The sequence below is a fragment of the Neolamprologus brichardi genome, chromosome 3 (assembly GCF_056152115.1).
Source record: "Neolamprologus brichardi isolate AB-2024 chromosome 3, ASM5615211v1, whole genome shotgun sequence".
Classification (NCBI taxonomy): domain Eukaryota; kingdom Metazoa; phylum Chordata; class Actinopteri; order Cichliformes; family Cichlidae; genus Neolamprologus; species Neolamprologus brichardi.
In genome coordinates this window covers 31163189-31186390 of record NC_142106.1, presented here as the reverse complement: position 1 = coordinate 31186390, position 23202 = coordinate 31163189, and the positions used below count along the sequence as shown (strand labels likewise).

Here is a 23202-nt window from a genome sequence, read left to right as displayed (position 1 = left end):
TATTGACTACACTACACACTAACTACACAAGATTTGCGCTAAACGTCGCAAATCTCTCACATCTCAAAACAACGCCGTCACTCCTAAAACTTCCCCTTTCCTAAACAACTAAATGCCATGTTGCCATATCATTTTTTGATTGGTCAACATGGTACATTTTACGACCAATAGGAAAGGGTGGGGTTTTTTTGGTTTTGGTTTTGCTCACAGGTGGAGAGTGCGTTCGAGCGTTTTCCTTGTAAAACACAGTTTTTACCGTTTCTTCCTGAAGTAAATATAAACAACGATAGTATTCAGGAAGAAAACCAAACATTGCATATTTTTTATCATAACTCTGGCTTCATGTGGCCGATCAACACAATTTAAAAGCTGGTATAAAGTCCACACTTTTTCCATCAATTGTTCCGTCTGTCCTGCTCACATCTCCAATGGTTGTACACGTTGTCATTAACGTGGCTTCACTCCACATCAGCCACGCCGCTTTGCTAGCTAAAACACCGGTGTCGGCACATTAGGACGCTGTCATAACCTGTCAACGACATTGATTAGCTGCGTATATACGAATGTGAATCGCATTATTGGCTGGACTATGGGATAAGGTGGCATCGTTCTAATCCCATACAGGAGCAGCCAATCACATACTGACTAACACTGCAAAACAGAATTGTTAACAAATAATTACTTTAATTTCAATTCAGGTTAATTTTTTTTTTTTTGTGCGCAACACAGATTTTCTGTGCGCAGAGACCGTGCCAGCAGTGCGCAATTGCGCACACGCGCAGCTTAGAGGGAACATTGTTTTGGTGTGTGTTAACGCAGTTCCAAGGAGGGAAGACAATCAATTGGAAATCCATCATTGTAGAGTGAAAAAGATTATTTACATTCGAGGCAGTTGTCAGTCTTCCCAGGAGTGGACGTGAGACACGTCAGACGGTGCAATGCTGAGAGAAACTGCACAAAAAACAACAAAAAACAAGAGCCACATCTCAGACTCAGACTCTCAGTTAGCATGTTAAATGTTAAAGTTCATGACAGTCTTTGGTACAGTTACCTGTTTGTTTACAGGGGTTTGCAGGAGAAAGCTTCTTTTCTCTAAAAATATAATAACAACATGGCTTTTGTTTGCAAAGTTGTTGTCCACGGTGGTGGAGGGGTGATGATTTGGGTTTGGGTTGCAGCCACAGGACCTGGGCATCTTGCAGTGTTTGAGACGACCATGAATTCCTCTGTATACCAAAATATTCTTGAGTCAAATGTGAAGACAGCCGTCTGAGAAGCTTTAAACTTGGCCTAAACTGAGTAATGCCACAGAACATTGGTCCTGAGCACAGCAGCAAATCTACAACAGAGTAGCTATAAAAGAAAAAAGTGTCACAGCGATCCAGTCAAAGTCCAGCCTGATATAAATTTTGTGGTGGGACCTTAAGAAAGATGAATACCTGCAAGCCTCAATAACAGGTCAATGAACTGAAGCATTATACACAGAGAGTGGGCCAAAATTCATCCGACTCAATGTGAGAATCTGACAGAAAACAGCTGCCTCAAGTTGTTGCTGCTGAAGGTGGTTCTACAAGCTATGCAGTCATGGGGTGCTTTTTATCATGACTGTAATTCTGCCTCATCTCCTCAGTCTCTGCCCATGTGTGTGTTATCTGCCGGTATTGATGCTTCTTCATGATATCATTTTCCCTCTGTCCTCAGAGACACTTTATGCAGTGTGTACTGTTGGAAGCAGGCGGCTGTGCTTCCCCAGCTTTGGGCTCTCCTGGACCTGATTGTGTTTACATTGATCAGGTGGGCTTTTTAAAACCTGAAGATGAATTCCTGCCATGATCATTTACATCAAACTGAAGCTCTGTGTTGTTCTGGCCCCCAGGTGAAAGCCACCCTGCTGCAGCTGGAGGTGTTGGAACCAGGTATCGAAGAGCGTCTGAATGCTCCACCTGCTCCCTGCCTGTCTTGCGCCGACTGGTTCCTCCCTGCTGCCACAGCTCGTGACCGGCTCGACAGCCTGGCCTCCTCCTCGCCCGTCTTCAGCAAGCTCGCCGGTGCCGTTAAAGCCTCCTCGTCCGGGTCCAGAGCTCGCGCCCTGTTTGGGGAGAAGTCGTGGAGGGCCAGCCCGCAGAGGAGCTTGTCGGACAGCGGGAGCGAGGGGCAGATGGATGCCGGGTCGGGGTCCAGTTCGTCAGCGGCTCCAGGCCTCAGTCCGCATTCCACACCGGACTCAGCCAGGAAGCTGGGAGGTCGTCGGGATTCGCTGGGGTCTGGAGGGTCTGATGGGAGCGGAGGCAGCGGAGGACTCTTCAAGGTTCATCTGTAATCTTTTAAGGAGTTTATATTTGTTCCTGTTTATTTTTTCATCTGTTAGCCAATATCAGTGAATTAAATTTGTTACAGGATGTGAAATATCTAATTTATTTTCTAATAAATCTGCACATAAATGGAAAAGTGCTGAACACAGAGGTTTTGAACAAGGTTTGGCTCAAAGTATTTTCATTGAAAATGCAGAAAACTTGCCTGAATTGTTTGCAACAAACCAGCTGGTCACAAATAAAACAAGTTATAGGGAACAAAGCTGGAAGTCGATGGACTGCATAAAACTTAAAAAAATTAAAAGCACACTAATAGAATTTCTTTTTAAATAGGTGAAGTGAGAGTGGCTTAAATATTTTTTTGTCTACAAGCCAATTAAAAGCAGATTTTATTTAACTTTGACATTTTGATACACTTTATATGTTTTTATCAGATACCCAGGATGAAGCACCCAAACCCTTTTTATCTGGGCACCCTGAAGAAGACCCTGACTGAGAGAGAAACAGAGGAGATGTACAACACCATGAAGTAAGTGACCGGTTATCCGGTTACTTTTACTAACCAGATAAAAACGATCTCTTTTCAGTTTGACCTGAGGTCCTGTGTTTGCCACAGACTAACATCGGGTGCAGAGAACACCTTGTTCCACTACGTCCTGATGGAAACCGTGCAGGGAATCTTCATCGCTCCCACTCACAGAGAGGTGGCTCAGCTGAGCGGCTCCATTCACCCACAGCTCATTCGCAACTTCCACCACTGCTGCCTCTCCATACGAGCCGCCTTCCAGCAGAGTCTGCCAGCCAGGGTGAGACAGAAAGGTGTTTCCGTTAAGTGTGAGGTTTCCAGAATTGTGTGGAAGCTTGTTTCTGCCGCTGACAATAAAAAGGGTTAGCTGTGATTTATTTCATAGACAAACACATCAGGACCATCATGAATACAGCAGATTTTCCTGATCTTACACATTAACGGAGGCTACAGACTCATATTTCCCTCAACAGTAACTTTTTGGTCAGGACTTCTTTACCCAGCATGGAGAGACTAAGGTGTGAAAACACAAGTTTCCACTGTGGTTAAAGGAAACCTGTTTCCTGCAGGGCTCAGCGGGCGTCTTCTGTATTCTGCGCATTAATGTGTTGAATGAATCAGGTGATTGTTGGTGTGATTTTGTTTCCCGTAGAGCCGCCGTGCAGCAGACAGGCCGCAGGGCCGCGGCTGGGGTCTGGGTCCCGTCAAAGAACACGGGGTTCTGTTTCAGTGTAAACCCGAGAACTGGACCGACCAGAAGAAACCTGCTCCCACCATGACTTACTGGGTCATTGGGTACGTCAGCTTCCACTTATCCACTTATTTGCTTTTTTAACCGCACAGGTTTACATGTTCAGATTATTCAGGCGGCAGCTGGAGCAATGAAGTGTGCCCAGGTTGAGTCCTCATCTGGGGACTGCAACCGTTCAACTTTCTGTCTTCACCTGAATGATCGAGCAGCCAAACCTGATTCAGAGCTTTAGTAAATAATATTACTGGAGGATAAAGCTGGTCTCGGTCCTATTCAGGGAGACTTCCAGTAACTCTGTTTTCTCAGTCTGCTGTTTAATGGCTGAAATGAATACGAAGCATTGTGCAGTGTGTTCAGTGAAACACGGGGAGGAGACGGGGAACTCTTCATATTGGAACTTTGTGTTTATCCTGGAAAAACTCCCAGTCTCAGTAAGTCAAAGAGGAGAGGGGCAGGCAGATTAGAGATGGAGTTAAAACAGGATTTGTAAGGAAGGGTCACAGGGGAACAATTTAGAATGAATTAACTGAGCTCCTTTGTCGATTCATAACATGAATTTTAACGTTTCTTGTTTCTATCCAAGGCTTTTTGTAAATGTGCCCCCGCCTCATTCTCACATACACTATATATATCATATATTGTCTCCTCACATACAAGGTTTTGAATAATAATGGCCCACCTTGTTTTAAAGACCTTACAGTACAGTATCACCCCATTAGAGCACTTGGCTCTCTGCTTTTAAGATTAGGCTTAAAACTTTCAGTTTTGGTAAAGCATATAGTTAGGGCTGGACCAGGTGACCCTGAATCCTCCCTTAGTTATGCTGTAATACGTGTAGGCTGCTGGGGGATTCCCATGATGCATTGTGTCTTCTTCACTCACTGCGTTTATACTCTGCATTTAATCATATCTGGCTATCTTTGTTTTTTTTCCTCCGTCTTCCTCCCCTCACCTCCAACTGGTTAGAGCAGATGGCTGGTTCTGATGGAGTTTTTCCTTCTCACTGTCACCAAGTGCTTGCTCATAGGGGGTCATATGATTGTTTCTCTCTATTATTGTACGGTCTTTAACTTAGACTAGTCTTTGAGGTGACTGCTGTTACGATTCGGCACTATATAAATTAAGTAAATTGAATTTCTCACCTCAGTCTCCTTCCTTCGGCTTTCAGACGCATGCTGCTGGAGCCCGTTCCTCAGGAGTTCTACGTGTGCTTCCATGACTCTGTGCCCGAGGTTCCCGTGGAAATGGCCTTCAGACTCTCCTTTGGTTTGGCTTTGTGACCTGTCGCTATCCTCTTCTGCACCAGATCAGCGGCAGTGATGAACAGAAACTTTCAGACTTCGTTTACCAGTGAAGCATCCGTAACATCCTCAGGAAGATAATTCAACTTGTGACGCTTGTCGAAGCACGCAAGCATAAATGTAGGGAGCCTTTTTACATTTTTTTTCAACAGTGATATTAGGCCGACTGCTATTTTGTGCCTTATTGCACATATAAAAGACCATAGACACATTTTTTATGTGCACATGAAAATCCACTCAAGTCAATCAGGGAATACCTTATGACGCCATAGTGCAGAAACTCATGCAAGACCTTCCTGCAACAGCAGCAGCGTACATCTCCACGCGGACACAGCACACAGGGGTGTAGTGATGTTTTCACAGTTTACAGTGAAGTAAAAATGCCTTTCAGTTGCTTAATTTAAACTTTGTACAGTTTTGTAAGGAAATTGACTCATTTGTTACATTAATGAATGAACATTAAAAATGAAAATTATTATTATTTTATTGCTTCCAGACCAATTTGTTTTTTCACATTATTAACAAAGAAAAGTGGAAACAGCTACTCTCTCAAAACTCAGAAACAAAAAAGATGCACTTTATCTGCACCAAAAATTACGATGTTCTACAAATCATAAATACTGAATATTTGATTTGTACACAGATTGATCTTTTTTTTTTTAAAAAATTGTACATAATTGGACGAGCAGCTCCACAGAGAATCATTATCATGACACATGAAAAAAGCATGTTGATATACAGTCTCCTCACACTGGACAGGAAAGTCCAAAATCACCTTCCTACCACTGCACGGTCACCAGTGTCCTGTTAACGTAAATACACGAGCATGAATACTCGCCATCGTCACATCCCAGGGTGGCATAAACTCAACTGTCTGGGGTTCACGCTGCGCTCTGCACGAGCAGGAGGTTCCTCTTGTAGCACTCGAGGCTACAGAGAGCAACTCCGGTCTTTGAGCACGAGTACTTCTTGAGGTTTGTGCACCCACTCACTCCACAGTTCAATGGGGCTGGAGGAGGAGGGCAGGGAGGTGCCGGAATAGGAGCGGGGACCCCTGCTGGGAAGGAGATGGCCATTCCCTGGACAGAATCGCTGTACCGAACCATGGGGCACTGGCTCTGCTTGGACTTCTTCTCCTTCATGCTTTTGATTTTGGCCTTGCTGGTTTTCGTGAGTCTCTCTATCGTCTGGTTCTTGTTCTCTTCTGCCTTCTTGGCGGCCTGCAGGCGTCTCTTTCGGGCACGCTCCTCCCGCTTCTGCATCATCTCAGCGGTCATCTCTTTCTCCTTGTAGCCCATGGGGAGCTCCAGGAGAGGCTGACTCTGCTGCTTGTGTAGCAGAGCTTTCTGAGGGGGAGAGACAAGGAAAAAAATACATGTTTTAAGCTACTTTAAAAAAAAACAAAGGTTTACCCTTGATTTCAAATGCTGGAAGACCTCTCATATTAAAGTCAGGCACAGGTGAAAATTTTCTCCACAACACTGACAGCTGCTTCTCACCTGTCTGGCAGTGAGCAGAGACTCATCGATCTCCTTCTTCAGCTCTCCGTTGTCATCAAGCTCTCCTTTCTCCAGAGCGTCCAGCCACCGCTCCTCCTCGTCCACGGGCCCGCCCAGCATGGAATCTGAGTCCATATCTGGCAGAGGGGATGTGGCCAGGTTGCTGTCTTCATCTGGTACAAAAGAATCAAGATACACAGACAGTCTTTATTGCAAGGCTAAAATAAAATCAAGATCAAGCTCTGTTGTGCTATTCTGTACCATCAGCAAATTCTCAGACATCACTGTTTTGTTTCAGCTCTGAAGTTGGAGTCATGTAGGGATGCAGGCAGATTATACTTATTAATGTGTGGAATATTTCTTTCAAATCACAGTTTATAAACTGGTTTGTAAATATCAGAGGATGTTGTCCAGGTGATAAAAAAATATTCAGTTCACAACCAGATTAGACAAAAGCAGTAAGTATTTGGGAATAAGAAAATATCTGGCAACAAACAGCACAAATGTTTTAATCTTTGGCAAAGGAACCATTTCCAACATAAAAATTCTATGTCAAAGACGTGTGACAAACACATGCAGAAAAAACCAACAAAACTGCCAGAAAAAAAACAAAAAAACAAAACCAGGTTTTTTTTTAAAGTATGCAACAAAGTTTTTACACGAGCTTAGATCTCAGGAGGTTGGCAGAAACTTGAAACTAAACAGCGGGAACTAGTAATCATTTCTTTCAAATATGACTTCCTTCATGGTTTCATCCATGAAGTGTCAACAGTCCCGATCAAGCTGAGGTCATCCCTCCTCCTATATTAGAATTGAGTCCACTTGTTTTGCTTACTCACCGAGCCAGGCTCGATACTGCTCCAAAGGAACAGAGGGCTCGTCATCATCATCTTCATCATCGTCATCATCGTCGTCATCAACGTTGTTGTCAATGATCATTAAAGGTGAGGGTGGACGAGCCACACCAGGATGGACTGTGAAAGTGGGAACACTGGAGAGCACAATGTCCTTTTAACTGACTGATCAAACTGATTCATGAACAGTTATCGATACTGAAATCTGGCTCAAACGTCTCACCTCTTGGTTCCCAGCGTCTGTCCTCCCAGTTTGATCTTCAGTCGGAGCTGCGGCGGAGGCCGAGGCACCACTACAGGCTCAGGCTCCGGCACCTCGGGGAAGCTGTGGTGCTTCTTCTTGTGCTTCTTGTGTTTTTTGTGTTTCCGCTTGTGAGCGCTGTGCAGGCTGGAGCCACCTTCACCTGCAGAGGACGGGACAAAGCACAGATTAATACAAAGACCGTCAGTGACTTAGTTGCTCATCCAGCTCATGGTACATCACAGTTCACAATTTAGAACTTTTAAATGGCTAATTGAGCACAGTTTAGGTTAAGACCCAATGATTAGACAATCACTATGTGCAAGTTTGATTAAATTCTGATCAAATCTGTAGGAGGAGAACTGTGGAAGAACAGACACCTCGCCACAGCGTAAGGGCAGTGGTCCATCAGCTTGATGAGCTAAAACGCAAAATGATTTCTTTTCAAATAAAATGTTTAGATCCACATCCATTCATCTTCTGCTTATCAAATTCCCATTCACAGAGCCAGACAATTTTTCTAATTTGTTTTCTACAGAATTGAACCAGAAATCAAAGGTCAAGAATCAGAACTCCAAGTTGGTTTTAATATAAACAATCCACATGTTTGGATCTAGTTATGTCATTTATATCCCCCTTTGGGTCAGGTAAACAAAGAAACTCATTACAAGAAATAACTGTTTCCAAGTCTCTCAGCTTTCCATCACAACCTATACCAACATGTATTTAACAAAGGAATAATGTGACACAAGTAAAATAACCTGCATTGGAAACACCAACCTAAGACCTGACCTCATTAAAAAGCAAACAAACAAACAAATCCCTTTCTATTCTCGGGTTTTTAAACCAGTCTCAGTTCTGATTATTTTTGTTTTATTTGTGTGTTCTTTTAAAAACCACGTAAAATTTTAATTACTTACTTACATTAATTACATCACTTTGGTCAGTGATGGCTGCCTTTTAAAAGGCCTAATAAACAGACTCGATTTGAACCCTATAACAATAAAATTACAAATGAATCAGCTCAGAGTAAAAACATTATGATTTTACCTTTTTTTTTTTTTTTAAATACATTCGGCAAAAAAATATTTCATTCTAGTTTGTCATTTTTAATAGAGTGGCCGCTCCTACAGAGGTCACTGAAGCAGATAATCTGCCTATATGTATTCCTATCATCCTCCTCTGTCACACCATGTCCATCACTACATCCATGAACCTGCTTTGCGGTCTTCCCCTCCTGCCTGGAAGCTCCATCTCTCCTTTGTCCAGTATATCCACTATGCCTCTTCTGTACATAGCCACACCATCTCATCTTTGCCTCTCTCCCTTTCTGCTTGGCCTGAGTTGTCCCTCTGTTACATTCATTTCTATTTTTGAAAATCTTAACATCTCCAGCTCAACCACCTGTCTTTTTGTCAGTGCCACCGTCTCCAAATCATTGACACTGATACTCTGCAGACTACACCACTGGACACCCTTTCAATAATGAGGATGTACACATCCTGGACAGGGAGGAACGCTGGTTTGAGGGCAGAGTCAAGGAGGCCATTTATGTGAAAAGGGAAAGAACCTCCTCAGGGCCTAAGGGTACATCTTTCACCATCTTACAATGCTGTGATTGCAGCCATTCCCCAACTCTCTGTGAATGATCAGTGGTCTTTGATCAGAGGTTGTTGATCAATGGTCATCACAATTTGCACATTAATGAAGAAACTGACCTCACAGTCCATTGTTCATTCAGTGGTGCTAGTTTCAGTCATTGTTAAAAGGTACTGTTTATAAGGCTGGGGAAACCGTCAGTCAGCTAAGACTGAAGAAGTCACAGTTGGATGAATGACGAAACTTTTCTCCCACTGAAAAACGCTACGTCCAGATGAACAGAATCAACCTTTTGGGAGTGATACCAATACCTGAGGATTTGAAAAGCCAATATTCTGACATATGCACCAGTATTTTTCCTTTAAGTCACATAAAAAGCTTTATCCAACATTTGTTATGTGTAGTTTATGTGTTGTTGGGCTCACAACTGACCCACAGTCTGAATGCTGGCAGATTAAAAAAACAAACAAACAACGAAAATACCTTTTCTACTGCTGTAAGAAACTCTTTAAATCAAAGTAAACTGTGAAGGGACATGTTTTGTCCCAACTTGGAGGAGGTTTCTCCTATAAACATTTGTTTAAGATGCATTTCAAAATATCAGCCAAACTTCCTCTTTGTTATCCCCCCAAACTATCAACACACACAGCTTCCATTTACTGCTTAAAACGGAGGCCAGCCACTACAAAAGGCCCACGTTAAGCTTTATATGAGGGTGGGATATTCCAAGAGGTCACTCCTGGTTTAGATGCGCCGATGTTTTGTTTTGTTTTATGGATATGTTTAATCAGCTTTTTGGAGGTTGTGGTTTTAAGCAGACAAACGGGAGACTTTAAGCACAAGGAAAGAATATACGAAAACGTGCGACTGCAACAGTATAAGCTTTCTCAAATACTCACCGAGAAATCTGGGGTGAATCATGTCTTTCCTTTTTCCCATTGAAACGACGAAACAAAAGCAGCTTACATAGCAGCAGAAACCTCACGGTAAACAAACATTAAAGCTTAAACACTGAGCGGCCTCATTCAGCCTCCTCTGCTAGCATCAAACAACTGCTAATATAGTCAAAAGGCTCAAAATAATGATAAAAAACGAATTACCAATAAACTTTGGAGAAGAAACGCTACACAAAACATTAACTAACTCATTTTAGATATTAACTAAGCGAAAATAAGCTACATTTTCTCACTCCATGTTGAACAACACGGAAGTTCCGCTTCTTCGTCGTTTTCCTGCTGTTTCCGCTTTCCCGCGCTTCACTGCACCCTAGCGGGGACCAGAGGAATAAACATTCACCAGAAACTGCTGCACAACGTCTCGTTCAGGCTTCGCACCGAGAAGCCGATATTTTCTTTAACGTGAAATAATTTCTAACGCTTTGTGACACAGACTCGGACAACAGAAAATCCAGACATTTCTGCCCAGTAAGCAGGCAGGCGTTAATATTTTTATTTGTAGTACATCTCGGGTAATGTAGTTCAAGAAGCGGTCACCGACGCTAACCACCACAGAAAGTCGCCACGCATCTAGAAATACACTGACCAGAAGCCCCCGCGTCGATTCTGCCACACGCGCAAGGTCAGTTACACTGCAGAGTGTGTGGTAGCGCTAATGTCATAACTACAGTTAAAATAATTGTTTACACCTATGATATGTTTAGTCCTGTGTTTACTGTAGCCTCCCATAGTGTGTGTGTCCGTGTTAGCTCAACTTATAGCTGTTTCGGGTTTATATCTAGTTATATATATATATATATATATATATATATATATATATATATGTGTGTGTGTGTGTGTGTGTGTGTGTGTTTGTATAGATAGATAGATAGATAGATAGATAGATAGATAGATAGATATGAATCTGTTTTTACGTTACATACCAAAAAAGGTAGCACATTTCTACCATAACCGCTGGCTCAGTTAAGAGCTACAGTTACAGATTAACTTAGAGAAACAGCGTAAATGCTTCACTGAAAGCCTGTGGAAGGAGGTGTAAGCTTAATGGGCAGATAACCCCGCTGTGTGAGGGGAGGCAGCTGATATTTTTCACCTTGTAATTTGACAGGAAACATGAATTACGCTCGGTTTCTGACAGCTGTCAGTGCAGCGAGAAAGCCTTCCCCCATCAGGATGCTGAGTGAGTACTTTTCATTGATTAATACACTCGTGTCCGGTTGTACAACAAGACTAATGCACCTATTACAGTAGCCAGGTTGACACAAAATGGTAAAAAAAAAAAAGAAGAGTGTTCCTAATCACTTTAAGGCTCTGTAGCTAATGTAGAATAGAGCCTATGATGTCACTGGTAGCACCCGTGTTTGGTGTTTACCTCTTTTTCGTGTGAGTTATGTCTGTGTGAGAATTTGCAAAAAACAGCAAGTCTTCTGAGTTTTTTTTCAGTTTTTCCTGTCTGTTGTGCTTTTTATTTAACTACAACAAAAATGATCAATTACATCAGTGATCTTTCTAACCGCAAGCTTCATATTTTTCCATGCCATCTCTATTTGCTCCACTGGAAATAGATGAAATGAACAGAACACATTAAAATACCAGTTTTATTTAGTTTATATGGTTAAAAAAAAACGTCAAAGGCACATCCCAAATCTGCCCTGTTTCATTGCACATGACAGATTAGGTGAGAAGACCAGCTGAAATAATAGAACAGAAGAAAAAGCAAGCAGAAGACAATTTCAGTTTTTTTTTTTAAACTTTTTCTGTTATATACAAATATTTCTGTTACAACTAAACATTTGTAAGCCTGGGTGGTGATGTGACTATAAGCTGGGACCTTTCTGTGTGCAGTTTGTATGTTCTCTCTCTTCCTGTGTGGGCACAATCAGAATTAAGCATGCATTTTAGACCAACTGGTGACTCTAAATTGATGGGGTGCAAAATGAGAAACTGTGACACTGCATCTGGAAGTCAGGAGTGGCAAAGATGTATGTGAGATGGTGCAGGAAATGCATGAGGAGAGTGAGACAGTGATGAGGTGTGCAGTAGGAGTGACGGGGGAGTTCAAGATGGTGGTGGGGTTACATCAGGGATTCACTCTGAGCCCCTTCTTGCTTGCAGTGGTGATGAACAGGCTGACAGATGAGGTCAGGCAGGAATCTGTGTGGGCTTTGATGTTTGCAGATGACACTGATCTGTAGTGAGAGTGTGGAGCAGGTTGATAGAGAGCCTGCAGAGGTGGAGATATGCACTGAAGAAACGAGAAATTAAGGTCAGGAGAAACAAGGCAGAATACATGTGTGTAAATGAGAGGGAGACCAGTATAACAGCAAAGAGTAGAAGTAGTGATCGTGGATGAGTTTAAACACCTGGAGTCATCCATGCAAAGCAACAGACAGCACACGAGAAGTAAAGAGGAGAGTGCAGGCAGGTTGGAGCGGGTGGAGACGAATATCAGGGGTGGTTTGTGACAGAAAGATAGCAGCAAGAGTAAAAGGGAAGGTTTACAAGATGGTAGTGATGCTGTGATGTATGGTTTGGTGAGACGGTGGAACTGAATAAAAGACAGGAGGCTGAGCTGAAGGTTTTCTCATCATCTTCTCTCTATGATCCCATATGAAGCTGAGCTGCAGCAGCGGTCACCTCCATCGCTGATTTCTTTGGCCGGAGGAGCTCCTAACCCCAACACCTTCCCCTTCCAGTCAGCGTCCATCACGGTGAAGAACGGGCAGACAGTCACCTTCGATGAGGTGGCGATGAAGAGAGCTCTGCAGTACTCCGCCTCTAATGGGTGAGAAATCCAGACGACAGAATCGGTCACTGCTTTGTGACAGTCTTCAGAACAGCATTTCAGTTTGGAATAGAGGATTAAGACAGACGCTCATGCAGACATGTGCAGTATTTATGTGAAAATAAAACAGATTACTATTTTATGAAAATAGATTTGTCTTGGAAACACCTGATTTCTCCTCAATGCGTAGAATACCTGAGCTGCTGACATGGATGAAAAACCTGCAGAAGAACCTCCACAACCCGCCGACTGCTAGCTACAGCCCTGAGAGCGGGCAGATGGAGATGTGTGTGACGACGGGGAGCCAGGAGGGGCTCTGCAAGGTACTGACACCACCACCTGTAGATTTACCTGTCCATCTGACATCAGCTGAACAGCTTAGACCCACTGAAACCCTTAAGCTATAGCTTTAAAGTAAGAATCTCTATATTTTAATATAGTTTTATTTATTATAGCAGTTTTTCATGTCAAGGAAAACATTCACAGCCTGTGTCTTAACCTCGTGTGTTTGCTGGTTTTGGTGCAGGTGTTTGAGATGTTGGTCAACCCCGGAGACAATGTTCTTCTGGATGCGCCCACGTATTCGGGCACGCTCGCAGCAGTAAGAGCATTTTTCTTCTGCACAACACAAACATTGTGACACGAAGCACTGCGACCACCTGACGCTCTCATTTCCTGTGCAGCTCCATCCTCTCGGCTGCAACTTGATAAACGTTCCCAGCGATCAGCATGGCATGATACCTGCAGCCCTGAAGGAAGTCCTGTCCCGGTGGGATCCGTCAGAGGTCCACAAGCCCGGAAGCACCGCTCCCAAAATCCTCTACACTATCCCTAATGGAGGAAACCCCACCGGGGCCTCCATGACAGCAGAGAGGAAGAAGGAAGTGTATGAGGTAAGTCCTCACCAAAGTCATACTCAGTGAGATAAATACATGCACACGCTGCAGATTTTGACTCTCTTGAGTCACGGTTGTACAAAGCAAACCAGTGAAGCGTGCACTCTGCTAATTACAGCTTGTTGTAAAGCTGCTTTCCCTGCAGATTCACTCTGTTGTTTTTTATTTAAACCTCTCTTCTCTTTAATAGCTGGCCAGGCAGTACGACATGCTCATCATCGAGGATGACCCCTACTATTTCCTACAGTTTGAAAAGGTGCAAAGACAAGAGATTTTATTTTTAAATGACAAACGGCAGCCTGTTAATCTGACCTTCATTAATAATGAATAAAGGTCACATTTAATTCATGTCATGTTTACTTGTGTGGCAGCCGTGGGCTCCCACGTTTCTTTCCATGGATGTTGATGGGAGGATCATCAGGACCGACTCCTTCTCCAAAATTCTGTCTTCAGGGTGAGTTTCGCAACCTTTGTGACCGTTTAGGTGGGTGGATTTGTTTTACTCCCAGTACATGTGGAACTGATGTTCCCATTTCTTGATTTGCCCTAGCGACTATGAACCTGACACATAAATTACTTTTACATGTTTGTAGGAATGAAAACGTCAGCATCCTTCAGGAACACAAATATTTGGGTCAGCCCTCAAGTAAACAAACTATTTTAGCGACTAAAATGACAGAATAGGGTGATGTATGACCTGTAATATGTTATGCAGGAATAGTTTGTTTAAATGGCTGAATATGTGTTTATCACAACTGTAGCGTTCCCTTTTGTCTATGGCAGAAATGTTAAATCATGTTCTAATGTACTTATTTGTGGTTCTGGCATCACATTTTTTCATCAGATCTTTATGCCATACTTGGCTGATTTTTTTTAAGAGACTGAAACACCACCTGCCTCTGAAGGCCACCAACTGTTCATGTACACAGAGATCAGTAACAGGGAGAAAGTATTTCAGGCAACAAATGTTGTCCAAATATGCCTGAAAGCAACAAGTTTGTCCGTGGCCTGTGTCTGAGCTCCAGCTGCTCAGTTGTCAAACTGCACACACCTCAGGATACCTTGTAATCTTGTTGTGTTAGCTGCAGTTCACAGTAAAAAAAAAATTGTATTTAATGGTAAAAGTGGAAAATCAGTACTATTAATGTTAAAATAACATGTTTCCAGTGTCATGTGTTACTCTATTGGTATTCTTGCCACATCACTGGACCCGTGAAAAGCTGTAGGAGTAATAGATTGGGGGGGAAAAAATGTCAGGAAACATTTTTATGAGTCAAAGTACCTCAAAGATCAGACACTGATGTAGCATACAGGTCTAGAAGGCAGCCCATGTGCTAAAGCATAGGTGTCAAACTCTGGCCCGCGGGCCAAATTTGGCCCACAGCCTAATTACATTTGGCCCGCGAAGCCATCCCAAATTACTATTAGAGCTGGCCTACTGGTATTATACAGCTAATATATATATTGTTTAGTATTAAGCTTTGCTTGTTCCATATTCAGTTTTTCAGCAAAACGTGTTTGAGTCCATAAGAAAAGATTCATTCTTATATCTGGAGGAATAAATATATTTCAATAAATATTAACGTTAGCCCGCGACTTTGTTCCAGTTTTGAATTTTGGCCCACTGTGTATTTGAGTTTGACACCCCTGTGCTAGAGGGTCACTGCAGGGGTCCAGGTTCGAGTCTGCTCTCAGCCATTTTCAGTTTAGGTAAAAATGCTCAAAAATAAACTCCTAAATAAAATATATCACAGTGCCACATAAAAATATATGGCTCACTCACTCGCTTGAAGTTTATCTAGAAAAATCCCTCCAGTTATTTATTTATTTATGTTTTTAACTACATGATGTGATGGCTTTGGAGAGTGGCTCCATAGTTTTTTACATATTCACCTAACAAGCAAAAGTTCCCCGGTTTGTTTCCGGGAGGAGACACGAATCCCTTTTGTGTCATCAGGCATAAAAATCTGCCAAATCAAACAGAGCGCTACCTGCTGTGGTGACTGCCTTGTGACTAAGGGAGCAGCCAAAGGTAACGCATGGAATAACTTTTACACTTTAACCACAAATAAAAAACAACAAATGCAGTTTTTTAAACAATCGTAGTAGTGAGGTGAATTGTAGGGAATTATAAAGACTACAGTAGTATAGTGTGTAGCTATTTCTAAAGGGGTTCAAGCAGGGTTTACTGACTTATGTTGTCGACACATTCAGAGGCTTCCAGCCAAGTGACGTAGTACAGACACTCGTTTATCAAGCAACATCCTCATGGACACAAAATGTAAATATGGCACCCCAGCCTTTATCTGCACAGTAATGTGTGTTTCCAGCATTGCTTATCCAGGCTTCAGTTCCTCAGTTTCAGTGAAGTCACATTGCGAAACACAGTCTGTTAAAACAGGATCCGGTCACGGAGAGTGTTTACGTCTTAGGTTTAAGAGTGAAGTTAATATTTGACTCCAGGTTTTATGTACTGTGAGTGTTTCTGACTTGAATTATTCAGCTGGTTGTGTTGTTGCTTCAGGCTGAGGATAGGTTTCGTGACCGGCCCCAAACCGCTCGTAGACCGGGTGGTGCTGCACATCCAGGCTTCGACGATGCACACAAGCACCTTCACACAGGTGAGAAATCTCCCACTTAACACCACCCAGAATCTCATCGTATTCACCCTGAATGGACTAAAAGAAATCTTTCAGCGTGAAGTGCTGTTGATAGTGACAGTATGCCATCACATAAAGCAGCAGTAAACACAGAGCAGGGCAGCACAGTTGTGCAGTGTCTGTACGCAGTGTGCTAGCAATGAAGCATATTTGTGAGCAGAGTCATTACTGACTTTTATACTCTGCCAGATTAAGTTCCCACCCACCAGGCATGCCTGATTTGCACAGACATAAACTCAAACCAGGCGAGGATGAGTGGTGTGCTGCTGTCACGCTACATTCAAAGCTGAAAAAGAATTTATTGCGTGTCTGAACTAGCAGAAGCAGCAGAGGAGATTTTACTCAGAAAGAAGGAGGAGAGGATTAATGAGGACTTCCAAAAGATCTGCCTCCAACCTCTTATTTAATCCTCACCTCTGCATATTCATCTAATCTAAACCAGAAATGTTATTAATGCATGAAAGATTTAAAATGCAAACAGCTCAGGCCAGAACACACACATAAAAACCCCGTGTGAGAAGGAGGAAAGCGTGCCTCTTCAACTCATTAAACTACTAATATGCAGTTTTATTATCTGCTGTAGAGTCATTTTACAGTCAAATGATTTGGAGTGATGCCAATATATAATCAGAGTGCCCTGCTTTCCTTCAGCTCATGGTGTCTCAGTTGTTGCACAGCTGGGGACAGGAGGGTTTCCTCCAGCACATAGACGGGTATGTCACTTCTTGTCTGACCAGTTTGACTTGTTAAAAACTGACTTGGATCCAGTTACGTTTCCAACAGTAAATCAAACAGTTTCTTTCTTTCCTCTTGCAGGGTGATTGAGTTTTACAGGAAACAGCGAGATGCCATGATCAGCTCTGCAGACAAATGGCTCAAAGGTTTGTGCACTCACAGATGAAGCCCAAAGTATCCACATGTAAACAAGCAGTGACCTGTTCACTTTACTTCATGTTTCCTTTAAGCTGGACTCATAGACTCTATATAACAGGTGATGTAGCCACAGTCAGATCAGCTTTGATGTGTGAACACTCCAGACTGACATGAGTGGATCTGATAGTCAAACAGTAACGGCTTTTAAACATGGCCAAGCCGTGAAGGCTACCATGCTTTATATTCTAGTTCACTTTAAATTGTTCCATGCTGTATTAGGTATGTTAATAAACTAGTGGTTGAACCATAAAGTCAGCAGGTAAGCATTTAATGAGGTCAAGTTACCAATAGGGTAATTTTCTCTTTGCATCCAGAGGTGTCGCCTCCTGCTGGAAGCAACAGTCATCCTTTATATACAGTCTGTGCTTGCAAACATAAATTTAGATCATTGATGGGAGCTAAGGTGGAAGGCTCACACCCACTGAGGCTGAAGGTGAAATCTGTTGTCAGCATACTCCGTTTTAAGGTTCCTGTATAGTTTTCTGAAGAAGAGCAACACTATTAAGCAATGACCAAGATTATTTGAGTGTGCTGAGGCCCTTTCTGTGTACAGTTTGTATGTTCTTCCTGTGCCTGTGTGGGTCTTTCTGGGTACTCCAGCTTCCTCCCACAGTCCAAACACCAACTCGTTACGTTAACTGGTGTTTCCAAATTTGAGTGTGTTTCAAATTATTAGGAAAATGTCTGGTTTACAGTTGGTTTCTCAGGAAGGAAATGGATTAAACATATTTAATATTTATTATATCCCCATTAATGGAAAAAGGAAAACTTACCTCTGCATCCAGACAGCTCTGACCTTCATTCATAACGGCCTGGAGCCAAAAGGTCATGCTGTATAAATGGAAAAGTACTGTAGTGGGGCCACACCCATATAAAAGTGTTAGTTATTTACATTCATCATAAAGCTTATGATTACTTACAATTAGACTTTGGACAGGTTGCCAGTCTGTTACAGGGCTAACACAGAGAAACAGACACCACTGACACTCAGAGGCAGTTTAATCACCAGTTAACCTAACCCCACTACTTACAGAGAACACACACACAAACATGCAAACTCCACAAAGGAAGGCCACGGCCGGCCTGTGTAGTCAAACTCTGGACCTTCTTGCTGTAAGGCAATAGTGCCGTCATCTAACAGCAGTCATTTTTGTAAAATTACTTACAATCATTTGGCGGCAGATTCACTAACAAACCCAGAACTAAGGTGTAGTGAACTATCAGTGATTTTTGACACTTCCTCTCATCCTTCTTCATCTTCCTCAGTCACTTTTCTTGGACTTTCTGCCCAGTAGCCTTTTCAGGAACCAAAGACACTGAATCTAAGTGAGAGTTTGTGGCTCACTGCACCAGCAGCCGCTAAACCAGTGACCGTCTGGCCTACTTAAAGGACTGTATGACCAAAGAGGCATTGTGAATCACAGAAAAAATGCTCAGGCACTTTTGTTTGTGTGTGTGCGTGCAGATGTAGCAGAGTGGCACACACCATCAGCAGGCATGTTCCTGTGGATGAAACTGAAAGGCATAGCTGATACCCAGCAGCTGATCATGGAGAAGGCGTTGGAGAAAGAGGTCAGTGTGAACAAACATGCAGGTGCTGTTCTCTTTTCAGGTTAAGACCTGCCAATTGAACAGCAGATACCCCAGAGGCACTTTGTGTGTGTGTGTGTGTGTGTGTGTGTGTGTGTGTGTGTGTGTACGCACGCGTGAGAGGGAAAACATTTGCACAAAGGCTGCTTTACAAGCACCATCCCACACTCTGCCGAGACACAAAACCTGCATCGGCCTTGGTGCAAAACATCTCCTCACAAACACACACACTCACACACAGTGTGTCTGTAAATCCATGCTACTGAATTAGCTGTGTATGAACAAGAGTGGGTACAATTGGGATTTTCCAAGGCCTCTGCACAGCAGGCTCGTGTCCTCTGAGTCCTGAGCATTTAAAGCCTTCATACAGCAGATAATAACGCCACTGTGTCATTGGACAGAGGAGGAATAATGCGCAGCTGAATCTAAAATGAGTCTTTCAGTGCTGTCATAAATGCCACGGGGAACAGTTTACAACCTGTGAGATCTAAACAGATACCAGAATATTTATACCCAATCCAAACCGCTATATCATGGTGAGAAAGCTGGTTATCAGAGACAGAGAAGACAGGATGTTGACCAAACATGGAGGATATCCTGGAAGTTATTCCTAGTGTTCCTCTCACTTCACATGAATAATGCCACAAATAGTAAATTCTTTTTTTTTTTTAAAGGTTACCAAACAGAGAGAAATACGACGGTGACACAACCTGGCATAAAGGGAAACATTTGGCACACAGTTTGTAACCAGTACCTGAAATCCTAACAAAAAGCCTGCAGAAACTAAAATATATCACAAAGTTGTCATTTTACTCAGTGAGCTGCTGGAAAGCTAATGTAAGCTTTATTAGTTGAGGTATTAGCAAACGCAATACTATACAATAATTCAGTACAAAGTCCGTTAATTTTCTGGACTTAGGCGGACACGATTGTAATTTTTATCATTTAGAGTAAAATCTGGTGACCTGCCTGGCTTTATGTTAGCTCAAGACACAGATTGGCTGGGGTTAATGTAGGAAAAGACAATATGTAATATGTTTTATTCCCTGTGTAAAAACTGGATGTGGGAAGAGGTTTTGAGATTGTTTGTGGTGATACATGTTTATGTGTGTTACAGGTCCTGCTAGTTCCTGGAGGTGTGTTCATGATCAACAGTAGTGAGCCCTGCCCCTACGTCAGAGCGGCCTTTTCTCTCAGCACACCGGAGCAGATTGATGAGGTAAACAAATGGATAAACAACCAGATAAACACATACAATCTCTACAACTCAATCTAATCTCGTATTTCTTTCCCCACCAGGCTTTGAAAAGACTCTCTGCGCTCATCAAAGAGGCTTTGTGATGGCTTATTCGTCCTTAGCAGATGCAGGATTTTTTAAATATGTGGTTGAAGGGCTTAGTTTAGATTTAATAGTGTGTTCTTATGACTGTCAAAATTATAGTGTTACAAGCCCCAAATCAGGACCTACACAGAAAAAAACTATAGGTGTGCTGACCGGGTGAAGAAGGTATCTGATCATTTGAGTGATGCCCGCCTTCCTCAGCTCAGAGTTTGTTTAGCAGACCAAGAAATCGGTACAGCACACCCTAAACGCTTAATGAAGTTCTTCTAAATCTAGTTTTTCCAAATCTAACCATCACCCATCACAGAGACGTCATAATCTCTGGGATGAATTCATGTTAACAAACAGATCATTTTCCAGAAGAAAAATGATCCCTTCCTTAGCGAGCAGGAACAAATGATCAGCTTTAACTGAGCACATTTATCAGGACTTCAGACACAGCCTTAGTGCCATCATCTAAAATCTTTTGTATTCTGTTCTTAAGCTTAAGGACGAACAGATTTAATGTGTCTTGGCTTTCTTTAGTAATGACAGATAACCTCAAAACAAGAAGGGCAGTCAGGCTCATTTGTTAGAATTAAAGTCCTCTTATTTTCTGGGAAAGAAAATAAAAATACTTCAAGGAGCTGAACGCACAATGAACCAGGAACATCAAGGAATCAGACCTGGTTGGTCCATCATGAAGTCAGAGAGCTTCATCTTAACAGTTCTTGATATAATTATTTTAAAGTAAACCAGAGGCCTCTGCTACAAAGCAGGATTTAGGTTTATCTGGGTAACTTCAAGGTTAGCCCTGAGTTTTCTGTACTATGAAAGTGGTTCACTTTCATGCTGAAACATTCAAGCAAGTAAATAATACAAAGGGAAACGGAGAAGGCGGAGGTGGAGGGAGGAACAGAAAACGAAACCCTGAAAACACTAAACATAAATAAACTAAAACTAGGAACTGAAACCACGTTAAAAAAAAAAAGCAAGGACTCAACTCCAAGAAAGTAGAATACAGCAAGGCCTGAAGCACCACATAGCTGAATCGAAACCTCAGCACAGCAGCAACCTCAAAGTAAGAGGATCAGAATATCCAACACATTAAAAACCCTCTAAAGAAACTCTGACCCCTGGGACCCAAACCAGGGCAAACATGGCAGACACAGCCTTACTGCTGTATAATGAACAATGGCTACACAAACTCATTACTGCATGAGAACATGGTTTTATCTCATCTGTGAAATAAAGTAAGGACTTTTTACCTTTTGTATTTTGTTGTATTTTTTTGAGTCTGTTTGAGTAGTTTGCTGCTCAGGGGTTGGTGCAGATGATAAAATCAGATCATATTGCAGGTGGACTGATCTGATTTCACTTTACAAAGTAATTGGTGTGGTTCTTACATAGTGCTTTTCTACTCTGAGCACTCAAAGCGCTTTAGAAAACTTGCCTCATTCACACCAGTGCTTTTTTCTACGCTTGTTCTAGCTAACATTCACACACATCCATGGCAACTTGAGGATAGTATCTTGCCCAAGGATATTTGGTATGCAAAGTGGAGGGATTGAATCACCAACCTTCCCATTAACAGGTGACCTGTGCTACAAAACTGACTTGCAGCCACCCCTAAAGTGAAAGCCTTCTCAGTCCTCAGCTTTTTTTTTTTTAAATATGGCACTATTTATTTCCTGTCTGCAACATTTGATATCATTACATTATCTTTTAAATTTAGTGTGCATATTATGTATATAGTCATTGTGACTCTATAAATTGTTTTGTCTGATTGCTGCGCAGGTTTTGTGATGCAGAGCTTTTTCTCAGTAGCCTGGAAACCAGTAACTCTTCACATGAGATGAGTTTTTTTCTTATAATGGGGCAGAACACTTGTGGCAGGGGTCGGCAACCCGCGGCTCCGGAGCCGCATGTGCTCTTTAGTCTTTATTTTGCGGCTCTGGGAGGTTTGGGAAAATAAATTAGAAGTATTTAGCTGAAGTGTAATTTATTTATGTTAGTTCTTTTTTTAACTTGTAGTTCTAAATTGGAAGATTATCGTGATTTTGAAATATAAAAATAAAATTATATCTTATTATTTTTTCATTGCTCAAAATAAGCGTCACACTCGGGAAGCCGCTATACCCGCCGAAACGCTGTGCATTTATCGAGACTTTCGACCCCAGGTAGGCCAGTTATGGATCTTCGGATCCACATTATGTCAGCAGCTCCACCATGAACTATGTTAAAACGAACACCGCTCACGCCTCACAGACGACAGCTTACAGTCCTGCTAAAGATGAAAGCCCCGATTTGCAGATGCTGTGCGCAGAGGTTCGGGACGATAAGTCTTATTGTAAACATACCACGGCAGACCCGACGATGTTTCCATGAAGATGCTTTTCAGCATCTCTTTACTGACCACTTTTCACACATGGTTGCTGTACGCATACAGCCGGCTGTAGCTTTTCAGCTCACAGCCCGACACATACCAACAACAGCAGAGAGAGCACAGACTTTAAGGCAGCGAGGCGCGATTGCGGGTGCCGCTCAGATGCGTCCGCCTCCCCTGCAGCGGCACTGCAGACCACGCCCCGCCACACACATTAACCAGGTAAAATACATATTTAGGCAAAATTTTGCAAATATCTATTTTTCATCTTTTAGCAGCATAATTCTTTTTTCCAATTATTTTTTAAAAGTCAGGTCAAGGCTCTAAAAGCCCAAAGGCGATATAAGGCTGGCAGTTCACAGCAGTTTTTGTTTGCTGGATCATTTTAGTTCAGCTGGGTGTCTTTCCTTTTGTTATATTTCTTTAAGAGTTCAAAATGTGTTATTTACATAAATAAAATGTAATTTTCTCTGTAGCACTTTTCATAAGCAACACACCTTAGTTGCTCTGTGGATTCTTTTAAAAAGCAGTTAAAAGCTTTTCTGTTCAAACAAGCCTTTTTTTTGATCTACGTATTTTATATTCTTTACAT

The 23202-nt window shown here is 42.3% G+C and overlaps 3 protein-coding genes across 4 annotated transcripts in view; 2 read left to right on the top strand and 1 right to left on the bottom strand.

The window, feature by feature from the left end:
• Positions 1-5338, top strand: part of intu (inturned planar cell polarity protein) — a 28620-nt gene extending 23282 nt beyond the window's left edge. For both annotated transcript variants that reach the window (XM_035914233.2, XM_006805503.2), the window contains exons 12-17: positions 1702-1794; positions 1877-2308; positions 2747-2841; positions 2929-3118; positions 3491-3633; positions 4758-5338. In XM_035914233.2, the coding sequence (XP_035770126.2) occupies positions 1702-1794; positions 1877-2308; positions 2747-2841; positions 2929-3118; positions 3491-3633; positions 4758-4869 (1065 nt within the window). In that variant the 3' untranslated portion in view covers positions 4870-5338. The remainder of the gene's footprint in view (positions 1-1701; positions 1795-1876; positions 2309-2746; positions 2842-2928; positions 3119-3490; positions 3634-4757) is intronic.
• A 25-nt stretch (positions 5339-5363) lies between these two features.
• On the bottom strand, positions 5364-10475 carry ino80b (INO80 complex subunit B). The gene is made up of 5 exons (XM_006805504.3): positions 9983-10475; positions 7467-7647; positions 7229-7380; positions 6390-6562; positions 5364-6236 (listed from the first exon to the last, which is right to left on the bottom strand). The coding sequence occupies exons 1-5, from the start codon at positions 10020-10022 to the stop codon at positions 5772-5774; spliced, it is 1011 nt and encodes a 336-aa protein (XP_006805567.1). The 5' UTR covers positions 10023-10475; the 3' UTR covers positions 5364-5771.
• On the top strand, positions 10364-21534 carry aadat (aminoadipate aminotransferase). Its single transcript, XM_087836458.1, has 14 exons — positions 10364-10661; positions 11148-11219; positions 12656-12824; positions 13015-13147; positions 13351-13425; positions 13508-13717; positions 13911-13976; positions 14092-14174; positions 16245-16341; positions 17032-17093; positions 17197-17261; positions 18779-18885; positions 20021-20122; positions 20203-21534. The coding sequence occupies exons 2-14, from the start codon at positions 11153-11155 to the stop codon at positions 20242-20244; spliced, it is 1278 nt and encodes a 425-aa protein (XP_087692584.1). The 5' UTR covers positions 10364-10661; positions 11148-11152; the 3' UTR covers positions 20245-21534.
• The last annotated feature ends 1668 nt before the right edge of the window (positions 21535-23202 follow it).

What these genes read in the sequence shown, in the direction of transcription:
- ino80b (XM_006805504.3), bottom strand. Translation starts at nt 10,022, where the DNA reads ATGGGAAAAAGGAAAGACATGATTCACCCCAGATTTCTCG. An exon ending in GATTCACCCCAGATTTCTCG is followed by an intron (nt 7,648 to 9,982) that starts GTGAGTATTTGA and finishes CGTCCTCTGCAG; the next exon opens with GTGAAGGTGGCTCCAGCCTG. An exon ending in CAGACGCTGGGAACCAAGAG is followed by an intron (nt 7,381 to 7,466) that starts GTGAGACGTTTG and finishes TGTGCTCTCCAG; the next exon opens with TGTTCCCACTTTCACAGTCC.
- aadat (XM_087836458.1), top strand. Translation starts at nt 11,153, where the DNA reads ATGAATTACGCTCGGTTTCTGACAGCTGTCAGTGCAGCGAGAAAGCCT. An exon ending in TTCCCCCATCAGGATGCTGA is followed by an intron (nt 11,220 to 12,655) that starts GTGAGTACTTTT and finishes TCCCATATGAAG; the next exon opens with CTGAGCTGCAGCAGCGGTCA. An exon ending in CAGTACTCCGCCTCTAATGG is followed by an intron (nt 12,825 to 13,014) that starts GTGAGAAATCCA and finishes CTCAATGCGTAG; the next exon opens with AATACCTGAGCTGCTGACAT.